Below are 12076 nucleotides of genomic sequence, written 5' to 3'. Positions count from 1 at the left end.
ATATTTTAAGAAAAAGTGGTGGAGAAAACTTTGAAGGCTACAGAAGATTAATTATATTCAGACAAGTTTCCTTTCTCTTCCCCCCAAAACAGAGAAGCTCTGGTAGGATTTTCTCTCCTTAGGGCAAAACATTTCATAATTTTCTACCTCAGGAAAAACTTTCACTGACACTCTCACCAATGAGCGGAAGGAGAGACTGAAAACACCATAATTAACCAAGAAGAAATGGTATTACCACCAAAACCAAGTAAAACTTTTCTTCAGCAGGGAGCAAGTGCCAGTCGCAGTAACATGCTATTTAGCCAGGATGTATGCTTGGACACCTGTACGAGGAAATTTCCAAAATAACTATGGTTTTTCTTTTTTTAATAGTGGTTGTCTCTACCAAGCTCCAAGTGGGTGTTTGTCAGTTCCGACCTGTGACAACTATTTGATAGTTTTCAGTTTTGATTAGTAAAGGACTATGTTTTTGACAGCCAACTTCAGTGATTTCTCAACTGACGTACAGAATAAAACATTTCAGCACAGAAAAATGGGAATAGCTCCTCTAGTCCAATTCTTGCCACACACAGTACATAAAGAAACAAGGAAACCCAGTGGGACTAAAGGATAAACCAGGTCACCCAGGTACCTTGATTGCAGGAACAACACAGCTAGTCTTCACGAGCTAACTCCAAGGCAGAGTCTGTACCTTTAACTAAAGGGGAGATCTGGATTACCTTTTTCAAGATCAAGATTTTGTGATAATTACATATTTATAAATGCTTTTGTACTTGACATGGGGCTTCTAAGCTAGGAAAATGACGATGGGATTAGCTAGCCCCGGAAAAAAAAAAAAAATTTCATTTAATGATAGGACAGTTCATACTTCAGTCTCTGTAATAAGAGGAAGAAGAGGCACAGCAGGAGCAGGCGTTCTTAATTGATTTTCTAAGCTGACAAACAAATCCCACCCTGAGACAGAGGCTGGTTGTGGAATCTTAAGCTTATATATTTTGGGAGATGCTTAAAAAGAATACAAAGAATAAGAATAGAATTAGGTAATGAAAGTGAATATTTGGGGTTTAGAATGGCATCTTAAAAATGATAAATTTTAAAAGCTGCAAATACTATTAGTGGAATTGGCCTGGGTTCTTAGAACTGTCACTCTGCAGGCTGGGGATTGCCTCTGTCAGCACTTTTATTTTTCAGACAGCCTCCGATCTGAGAGAACGATGGGCACAGCACCCTGTAGAGACCATTCTGCCACCTCATCTTAAGCTGGCCTTTTTAGAAGGGTTAAACACAAAGACAGTTTGTCATAAGCAAATGGCCCATCAGAACAGCCCTTCAGAGCTGATGTTTCTGGTATTCGTCACGTTCAGGCCCCAGAACTCAGCCTCCTGGTTATCTGATCCTGGTACATCTGATGGCATAAATGTCTGGCATCAAGGCAAGAATCTCAGCTTAAAGCAAAAGTTTTATTGTAAAGAAAACAGATCATTAGTCATCTAGTGTGTACGTGCAGCCAATGCTAGATGTGTATGTGCAGATTCCTCACTAGATAGGGTGCCCTTACCTCCCTCTCTAGATCCCTATCAGTACCACAAATATAAAATTTCATGTCTGATATACCTCCAGAATATTTTTGATGCAGTTTTTTGATGGCATATTTTTGATCACTTCATCCAAGGATATTTTGTATAATACTCTGCAGAGAAAGATTAGAAAAGTCATTCAGGCTTTCCTCTAGGAGTGTTGTTCAAAATCTGTAACTCTCAAATAAATTCAAAAAGTTTCTTTCAGCTTCTTAACTCAATTACATGTCACTAATTTTTTTGGATCATCTCTAAATTGGGAAAACCTCGTCAAGTTTCTTTTAGACAGGAGCCAGTGATAAGATTAAAAGATCGGCCAAATTTCCTGAATATTAGGATTTCTTTAACCTAATCAGGGTCCCTTGCAGAATCAGGGGAAGGGTCTACACTAGGGAAAAGACTTAAAGACAAAGCTACATCAAGTTCACAGTAAATCCACCTTGGCACACCACATAGATCCCCTGCCTATTAATGCATTCTTGAACTTCCTCAATCCTTCCAAATAAAGTCCTTGTTTCATGGAGAATACCTAAACTCCTGATGCTATGACTGCTCCATGATTCAGCCAAGACCATATCACTTGATTAGTAGCATTTCATTTTTCCATGGAGGTCACAAGACATACATTTTGTCTGATGTATGAACCAACAATTTTTTGTAGTGAAAAAAATTAAAGGGCACAATACATGAAAAATACTAAAGCATTTTTTAAAAGATTGGATATTATCATTATTTCTCTTATTCTCTAGAGTCTCTCATCATCCATGCTATAATTACATCATGGAGACCTGGCTGATATCTGTTGAGGTGGCCTAGTCTCAGTAGAACATAATAATTAGGGACTAGGTCCCCAAGCCACACTATCTTGGTTCCAACCCTACCATAGGCATTTGCTAATTGGGTATTCATTCTAGAGGATATCTAGAGGACTTATACGGAACACTCTAGAACCTACTTCTTAGAATTGTTTTGAAGGTGATATAATACACATGATGTACTCAACCTGATGCAGGCAGTAGCAAGATCTCAGTAAGTGATGGTCCCATCCATACATCACTAAGAACCCTGCCCACATAGTGTCCAGAGCAAAGCATCCTCAAGACAGGCCCACCCTTCACGGGAGCATAAGGCAATCCCTTTCCCCATGGACAAAAGTTTTGTAGAGTTTTAGGATGAGCAGAGTCTTCCGCAAAGCCAGTTTCCTCCATAGCCGATGAATCCTCTGTGATTTACAGCTTCACAGAGAAAGAGCTGCTAAGGCATATGTTGAAAATATATCCCTAACTCCATATTTTCCTTCAAAAAGTTCATGTTTGTCCTGCCAGAACTCTGGTGCTTTTAAATGCATAGTTTTGACAAGCTATACATTTTATGGGGTCAGAAGGACTTTTTAGTCTACTACATTATTCCAATAGTCTTATTTTTCGGGCCTCCCCTGGTGGCGCAGCAGTTGAACACTGGGCTGCGAGGCTGCCCGCAGCTCTGTGGGGCCAGTTCGTTCCCCAGCCGCTGGCGAGGGTCCCACAAAAAAATAAAACACACAAAAAAACAAAAAAAACCAATAGTCTTATTTTTCTTGAAAAGGCCTGAGAAGACCAGGAATCATTCAAACAAAATATTTACAATAACAAAAGAAAACATTCAGATAAGCTTCACCTTGCCCTAGTGTTCCCAACACACAGAGGAAATGCATCTAAGGCCCTGGGAAATGTTTTCAAAAATGTATAAGTGAAACAGAGGGCAGTACAAGTCAAATGAATAGGGCTAAGGTTTTTTTGTTTTTTTCAGGAAAATACAAACAATGGAAAACTGAATATTCCAAAGGAAATATGATGATTATAAACACATTCAGATTTTTCATTAATGAGCAATCTCTATTCCAGGCAAAATATGATACAATCAACAAAACTAAGTTTGTACTTAACACCTCTGCAAAGGAAAGTCAGAGGTCAGATCTACCCCTAATAGCAGAAGGCCCAGGTCAAGAAGACCAATGGGCGCTCACATGCCACAGGTCAAAAGAATGAAAATTATATCGGGCCTCCCTGGTGGCACAGGGGTTAAAGTCTCAGCACTATCAAGCTATTGGCAGCCACAGTGACATGAGTTCTATCCCCAGCCAGGGAGCTAACCCACATGGCGCAGCAGACCTCTCCTGTCTGGCCCACTGCTCCCCTCAGCAGTGTATTTCAGTGAATCTGCCTGTTCTGTTCCCCACTCTGTCTCTGGTGAATCCTCTTACCCACCACCTCTGGCCTACACCTCAGTTCTTGTATGCATAAGTAAATATAAAAAAATCTTTTTTTAAAAGAATGAAAATTATAAATCATGCTACACACTGTTTAGTAAAATAGCTTTATCTTTCTACCTTGATTTGCAAATATATTTTCACAATATCTTGGAAAACTAAACAGAACATGAAGACTACTTTAAGTCCCTTTCTGCCATCAGGTGATGTGGGGAAACCATCCAGGCCTGGTCTATCGACCATTTCTTTCTACTGCCTGCTCCACTCCCCTGCCTCAAAAGTGACCTTGTGAATTGCATACACACCCAAGTTCTGACACTCATACCTCACTCCCTCTACACGTGCAATGTTGTGCCCTCACATCCCTCAGCACACAGCTGGGTTATGTAGGCTTTCAGGAAGATGGACTCACATACCAAAGTTCCAGGTAGCAGCAAAAGTCAGTTCAGGGGAATCATCAATCCCAGGTACCCACAGCAAGATCCAAAAAAAAGAGAGGAGCTGGGATTTGGAGGCCCAGAGTCTCATCCAGGGACAGGGGCCTGTGCAGAGGAGAATACACGTAGCACATTCTAAAACCTGGGATAGAGGCCTCTTTTGACACATACTAGGTTTATAGCTTGTTTGAGTTGAAAAACTTCAGGAGTAAAAAGCTCATCAGAAAAGGGGAAAAAAAAAAGAAAGAGCCACATGTCTTGACAGTGAGTCCTTTCCCAGACTGACCCTCACAGTCATCAGAACCTGCCTGCAACTTAGTCCACACTGATTTACAGGTTTGGCCTTGAAAACAAAACATGGAGACTAGGGAGCCCATAAACACCCAGGGCAGGACATTATTAAGTTGATTATGTCCAAGGAATGGCTCCATGTTCAACACCAAGATCCAAAAACGGGTGACAGCAAGTGAAAGGCTGAAGCCATCCTGAGGGGAAGAGAAGAATCTTAACCACCTACAAGTTTTCAGATGAGCTGGACCTCCAAAGTCAAACCATCCCCCATTTATTATGTTGGGTAAATTCTGCTCTTCTTGTCCTCACCAGCCATTGCTTGGGGTCCATACACACAAGTTGGTCCGACATGCCTGGAATTTGGAGATTACAATGCATATCTTTGAAAACAGTGTAAGACCAAACTGCTATAAATGGTCAAGCCATGGGTCACTCACATGGGTCCCCTCACCAAGATGTCACTATCAGACGAGGAACTATAGAGCTTACTCTGCAGAGACTGCCCTATCTGGATTTCTGCAGTGCAAAGACAATCAGGATCATACAAGGACAGCAAAGTGGAAAGAAATCAGGGACACTGAATTGACATTATTTGTAAGTGTCCCCTTTATTAAATATGAAGTCTCTTTTATCCCCTCCCTAACTTCTATCCCAACACACACACATTCAGATACACCATGGAAAAAAGCCTACAAGAATGCAAGCTTAGAACACACATACACAGAGACAAACCTCAAACCCTGAGCAGACTCCACCTTCCCCATTAAAAAAATAATAATAAAGATAACACTGATCTTGCAGGTTTCTTCTGAAGATTAAACTAGATAAGTAGTCAAGCCACTGACTTAGAGCAATTCTCAAACCTTGTGCCCGCTTTTCCCTGAGCTGAGCCAATTTGCCTTTTCAGCATTCCAAACCCTTCTGACATGCCAGGCAAAGAAGCATAATCATTATCTTGCCTCAGTCAGAAGCAACAAGTACGTGGGGAGCAAAATATTGCAAGGGAAAGAGGGAGTGCAAAGTCAGTGGTGGGCCTCCTTGCTGCCAGTGCATACCTGCTACTTAAAATTCTGAGTTAAATCTGTTGAAATTGTACACAAGGACCTGGAGGGCAGAAGCTAACAAGGTGATAGAGTTATGAGTTACGTTTTATGTGGAAATTGGCTAAATGATGCCATGCGGTGGCCAGGAAGCTTGCTTCCTCTGCACCCTATTTTAAACTATTTTGGTGGTTTGCATCAGATCTAAATAATATCCACACTGCTCTACATCAGACAGCAGCAGCCACAGGCCCACACTTCCCTTAGATCAACTCTGCTTCACTGCTTATAAACCAAAACATAAAACCCTGATGAAAAAACTCAAAAACTAAATTTAGATTCAGCACTTCATTTTTAATGAATGTCTCCTTCCCACCACCTTTTAGAAAAAAACCAGAGAATTCAGTATTTACTGGAAAGTTTCTTGGGTGAAACTTTGAAAAAGTTCTGTAGTGGCTTTGAATGCCCTCCACTAGGTCAAATTTTATAGCTAAAGATGTTGGCTAAAAACTGCTAGCAGTTTCTATCGTGTTTTTCACAAGCTGAAACATCTTTTTCCATATCTCATCAGAAGAATTGATGACATAATATACAAACTGCCAAATCGCCTACTAGGCCAGGGTTAAAAATGTTCTCACTAAAAGTAAAGATTTCACTATTCAGGCCAACCTCTCAATAAACAATGACTGCCTCATTGTTAAAAAGCTCAACTTGGTAGTACTAACCCTTCAGGAGAAAGAAGTGGCATTTCTAGGGTGCTGATACTCCGGGCTCTGCAGGCGATCCTGGAGACAGAGAAATGAAGAAGACATGCCCCTGGCCTGCTAAACAAAGGAGTCCCATAAAGATATAATTTTGGTTAACTATTGTTACCAGTTGAGAAAGAAGTACCCAGGAGGGCACACTTAGTCACTGGGGCCATTAAGAGAACACTAGAGTTAAGTCTTAAAAAATAAATTAAAATTAGTCAGGTGCCAGGAACTCCAGGCAGACAGAGCTTAAACAAAGGTGTAGCTGCCTACACTCCTCACACCATCTATCTGCAGGAGGAAAGTCATGGACTGGAAACATGTGAGCCTTGGAGAGCTGTGTTGCTGCAGGATGAGATAGGAAGCAGCTACTGAAGACCCCATAAGACCTGATTAAGAAGTTAATCCTAGCAATGGAAACTGATACTCATTGAGTATTTACTATGTTGTAGGTACTGTCAAAAGTTCTTTAAAGCATTCTTTGATTTCAACCTCACCACAAGTCCATAATCCCATTTTATAGATAAGGGCACTGAGGCTAGAAAAGTAAAGTAACTGCAATAGGTGACAGAGCAGTAAATGGGGGAGGTCTGGTTTCAAAGAGTGTAATGTACAACCTTCTGACTCAGCCTATGAGGGTCCATCATGCTGCCGACAGAATGGAGAATTAGGTGGCCCATGTAGGCCTATAACATGGCAGGTATAGAAAAGTGAGGAGGGGGTCTTCCCTGGTGGTACAGGGGTTAAAGACAGTGCTATCAAGCTATGGCCAGCCACTGCAGCACAAGTTCGATTCCCTGCCAGCTGGGGAGCTACCCACATGGCTCAACAGACCTCTCCTGTCTCACCTGCTGCTCCCATCAGCACTGTACATCAGTAGATCTGCCTGTTCTGCTCCCCACTCTGTCTCTGGCGAATCCTCTCACCTCCCCACCCCCACTCCCCCACCTCTGGCCCACACTCCAGCTCTTGTATGCATAAATAAATTTTAAAAAATCTTAAAAAAAAAAGAAAGAAAAATGAGGAGGAATCAATGAGAGAACTATCTTCAGAGGAACTGAGAAGGAAATGTTCAATACACATCCCCTCCAGTAGGGTTCTGAGAGTGGGGTCTGTTATTCAATAATGCTCCCATGTATAGAGAGTGAAAATATGTATCCTCCTCTATACCTTTAACTCACTCTCGTATGTTAAACACAAAGAGAGCAAAAACCATGTCCGTCTTACTCATTTAAATGGTATGTCCAGGCCTGTGCATTCTGCCAGGCACAAGGAAACACTAAAAATACTTCTGAAAGGAAGAATGAGGAATGGCCACTGTTTACACTTATGAGGTGTCATTCCTTAATGGGAAAATGGGGATAAAAAAATAAAGAAAATTTGGGCCTCCCCAGTGTCACAAGGCATTAAGCACAGCACTGTGAAGTTATCCACAGCCTCTGCACCACGAGTTCAATCCCCAGGAGGGGAGGGAGCAAGCCGCATGGCACAGCAGAACTCTCCTGTCTCACCGGCTGCTCCCCTCAACAGTGTGTTTCAGTAGATCCAGCTGTTCTGCTCCCCACTGTGTCTCTGGTGAATCCTCTCACCCCCCACACCTCTGGTCTGTAGCCCAGTCTTGTATGCATAAATAAATACATCTAAATAAATAAATAAATGAAAATTTTAAAATGTTATCGTGATCATTAGGATTGGTAAACTGAACTGGAAAAGCTATACCAGTGAGGGTGAGTACACAGGCAATAGTGAAGATTCATCACCATGGGTCCTAGTTCCAAAAAGATGGGTATTTTGTATAAACCATAAGTTGTTAAAAATAAGGTGTTATTATAGGAAGTGGCCTAGAAGTGAGAATGTACTCTCTGGGAATAAATGCAAATAGACCAAAGATCAAATTTGGGGCCTAGTGATTTCCTATAGCCCTTGCTAAAAAAGTAAGTCCATCATTAATGTGATTTCAGTAAGTTTAACCTTATGAACTTTACCACTTGTCAGGTATTTGAAAAGTAAGTCACATTTTGCAGATCTGACTTGCTTAAGGATATTTAGTTTTCCCTACATGAGTTATTATTTAATTTTGAGCATTTAGGAAGAGTGACTCTACTAAGTCAAACCTAATATATACATTTTTAATTTTAAGTATATTTCCCAGTGATTTTGTCCTTATACTGAATTCCTTTACCCACTTTTCAATCTACTAAACAGAATAAAGATTTGTTTTTAAGGTGAACTAACAGTTGGCTATAAGCAATGTCATTTCCTTATATCTTATTCCTTGTTAAGATATTGTGAGAAATGTTTTGACAGTTAGCCAATTATGTTAGAAAAATCTTGAAACCATTTATTTACATGCAAAATTGAAATAAAAGTGTATATAATTTCTTGTCTTCACTATAGCTATCTTTAACTTCCAACTATCTTCTGAAATTTAATTTCAAAGGAATAAAAATTCTAGATGATTCTTTAGTTCAACCATTTTGAAACTTAAATTTCATAAAAATAGGATATCTGTGGGTTTTGTAAAACTGTTTAAAAGCCCAAATAAAAAGCCACCAGGCTTTTAAGTTAATTGTTTAGAAGTGTATATATAGATGAAATGAAACTGACTCATGAACTATTAAGTCTGGAATTTGCAAATCATAAATCTTATCCTTGTAAACAAAACCTAGCAAAAAATCAGGGCCTGCTAATTTCCTTCTTTCGTAATTTGGAACAAAAGTCTTCATGATTTTCAACATGCACAGAAAATTATGGGTGCCATTTAAAATACTTATTAGCAAAATATAACACAGTTTTTAAGAGTCTGGGGTACTCAGAGACAGTTAACCATTCTGGCACTGGAATGCAGAAAAACATTCAAGAGTGAAACCTTGAGATTTTATTAAACTATAGAACTCAAATTTCTGTTAGAATTTCTTCTTTACAATAGTGCTTCTTCCTCATTCCATTAAAAATTCCCATCTCCATGCCACCTTCAATATAAGACCTAAGTTTTAATAAAAGTTCTCAATCCACTTCGATTACTCTGAATGTACCATTTAGAACCCGGTGCATATTTCTTCTAGACAAGTGTAAAAGTGAATCGGCCTTCAGCCCTTGGGTAAATAACGTGTGCCTCAGAGTGGCGTGGGCTGTCAAATTCTCGACATTTCATCCCACTGGCCACCTCCTAGTTTGCTAAGCAGGAGGAGTAGGGCATAGAAGTTAAACGTGAAGGGGATATAAAATCATCCAAAGCTTTCCATGCCATTCTACAGACGAGGAAACCGAGGACTGAGTTACCTAGGCCACTGCAGTAAATACTCAGTGGCCAGGAGCACAGCTGCAAATGACTCTAACTTAAGGGCTCAGTGCTTTCCATAACAAATCCACACCAAAGAGCTCAATTCCTGCATTCCCCCCTCTAAAACTTAGCAATCAGGTGGGCTTAACTTATAGGATTTTAACCCTTTCCACCAAACAGTAATTTCAGAGAACCATCGCCTCCCAGAAGGCAGAGTTGTTGTGCTCCAGGCTACATCCCCAGCACCTAGCAACTAGTTGACATTCAGTAAATAACTCTCCGCGTTCCACCCAACAGTCTCCACTCCTGCTCCCATCTCTGCTAAGTCCTTTAGAAATAGCTTCTCCTCTTGAAACTAATACTGTAACTCCAGGCAAGAAGCAGGCCCGGGGGGGAGGTGTAGCCCTTCCTCGCTCAAAGGACGAAGTAATGGCCTTGCGAGGGGCCGGCCTGGCAAGACCTGGGTGGGCACCACGCACATCGCCGCGGGCCGCGGTGGCTCCAGGTGTGCCAGCTGCTTTGGCGGCCTCGGCCGCCACCGCTCCGGGCCGCTGCTCCGCTGCCTCCTCCAGATAACCGACTCTCAAACTTCCCTTTCCGGGGGTGGGGGTTCGCCTCGAACACAGCCAGCTCAACGCCTTTCCTGCGCGCACAAAGGGGGCCAAACGCGCCCTGCGCCCCATCCCCTTTAACTTTCCTTCTCTTTTTAAAGACAAACTCACACCCGGCTGCGGGGCTGGTCTGCGTGGGTGCTGCGCAGGGAAACTTTCCTGTTTCCGCCCCAGCGCCGGGTTCCCGGGGCCGACTGTCAAGCGCAGCGCAGGGGCGGGGAGCCCCGGAGAGCCCCGGAGAGCCCCGGAGACCCCCGGCGCCCAGCCAAGCTCTGGCTGGGGGGCCACTCACCCGACTTCTGAACGTGCGGTGGGATCGTGCTGGCGATGCGCGTCCACAGGACGATGTGCAGCGGCCACAGGCCCCGGAGCAGCCCCCGACCCATGGCAGATCCCACTGCTCGTCATAGACCGAGCTCTGAGCACAGCGGACGGCGCCTTCCCGGACCCCGGCTGTGCCTCCGCGCTGCGCCCTCTCGGGACCCCGCACCGGGCGGGCCAGGCAGATGTTCGAGCCAGCTGTGGCGCGGGCTGGCCAACTCCGAGGGGGCCTGGAGGCTGGCGGGGCGCGGGGAGGCCCCCGGCGGCCGAGGGGAGCTGCGCAGGAGGCCGGCTCCTGCCCGCGGTGTGCGCGCGCGGGGGTGTCGCCGTCGGTGAGCGCGAGTGACTCACTCAACTTCACCCCGGCGCTGGGGGGGAAACAGGAAACTCCTCGCCAACAGCTGGGCAGGACCTCTGCTGCTGAGAGCCTTCTCTCTCTCTCCTGGCTTCCAGCCCGCGCTCTCTCGTAGCTGCCAATCATGTCCCCAAGACCAGCCCCTCCAAGGGCTTTGGCAAACTTTCAGCTGCCCCTCACCGCCCTCCAGAGTTTCTTGCTCCGTGTATTTACTTCGGAGTGACTAAGTGCACGTTTCAGAAAGTAAGTCCACATTGAGTGTATACACTTTCGGCAGCAGCCCCATGAAGCATCTTTCCCTTACTCCCTAACATCTAGATTCCTACTGGGTGCTTTAGGGGTGTGTTTTGGAACTACAAATGGTGACCCTTGAGTGGTTGCTGAAATGAGTTCTGAGCATATATATATTTTTTTCTCATAAAATGGTAAAGTATTGCCTCATTCAGCTTTTGGTTCAGTTGTGCATGCCTGCAGCATCACATTGTAAAATGTTTTTCTTACCCAAGGTCAAGTCCAGAAAATGTTTCTCACACTCTAATGTGCATATTGAACACCTGAGCTTCTGGTTCAAATGCAGATTCTGATGTGGTTTAAATGGAGTGCAGCATTTCTGAAGAGCTCTTGGGTGTTGCCTCCCATTTTGAGCTGCTTCTTTCAGGGGTAATTCGTGGAGTAATTATAAAGGATCAGCCATCAGGGTGTTAAAGGTGGGAAATGTTATTTTCAAAATTACTTAAGCATGGCAGAGAATATAAAAATAAAGTGGCCTAGGAGTCAGCTTAAAGCCTGAATTTGCATTTGGATAGAGCAGTTGAAGGCAAAATGCTGAGCCTCTCCTCTTCAAGGGGAGATAGTGGGAGCCAAGCAGGGTGACCTTTCAACTTTCCCTTCTTGGTAGGGTGACCAGGTTTCCCCCAAACATTCCTAGTTTACATCTTTTTGGAGGTTTCATTATGATCATAAGTCACTTTCTCTTTCCCTCATGTCTGTCAGGAAATGAATTATGGGCTTACCCTATTTCCAGCTTAAAAAATTCTGATATCGTGCTATCAATATATCTATAGCCTGCTGAACTGTTTTATCCAAAGGAAAGATTGTTAGCAGAGTCAGGTGGTCGGGATTACAGAGAATAAAGGTAAATAGCCCTCCCAAGGAAACCCAACT

The 12076-nt window shown here is 43.2% G+C and overlaps 1 protein-coding gene across 1 annotated transcript in view; it reads right to left on the bottom strand.

Annotated features, from left to right (window-relative positions):
• The window catches only part of TGFBR2 (transforming growth factor beta receptor 2), an 89151-nt gene extending 78377 nt beyond the window's left edge, over positions 1–10774 (bottom strand). Inside the window, exon 1 of the mRNA XM_054692910.1 lies at positions 10529–10774. Coding sequence (XP_054548885.1) covers positions 10529–10622 — 94 coding nt within the window. The 5' untranslated portion in view covers positions 10623–10774. The remainder of the gene's footprint in view (positions 1–10528) is intronic.
• Between the last annotated feature and the right edge of the window lie 1302 nt (positions 10775–12076).

The sequence above is a fragment of the Talpa occidentalis genome, unplaced genomic scaffold, assembly GCF_014898055.3.
Source record: "Talpa occidentalis isolate TD23 unplaced genomic scaffold, MPIMG_talOcc4v2.1 talOcc4.10, whole genome shotgun sequence".
Lineage (NCBI taxonomy): Eukaryota > Metazoa > Chordata > Mammalia > Eulipotyphla > Talpidae > Talpa > Talpa occidentalis.
Note: the sequence above shows the minus strand (reverse complement) of the source record. Positions and strands in the feature narration are given on the sequence as shown.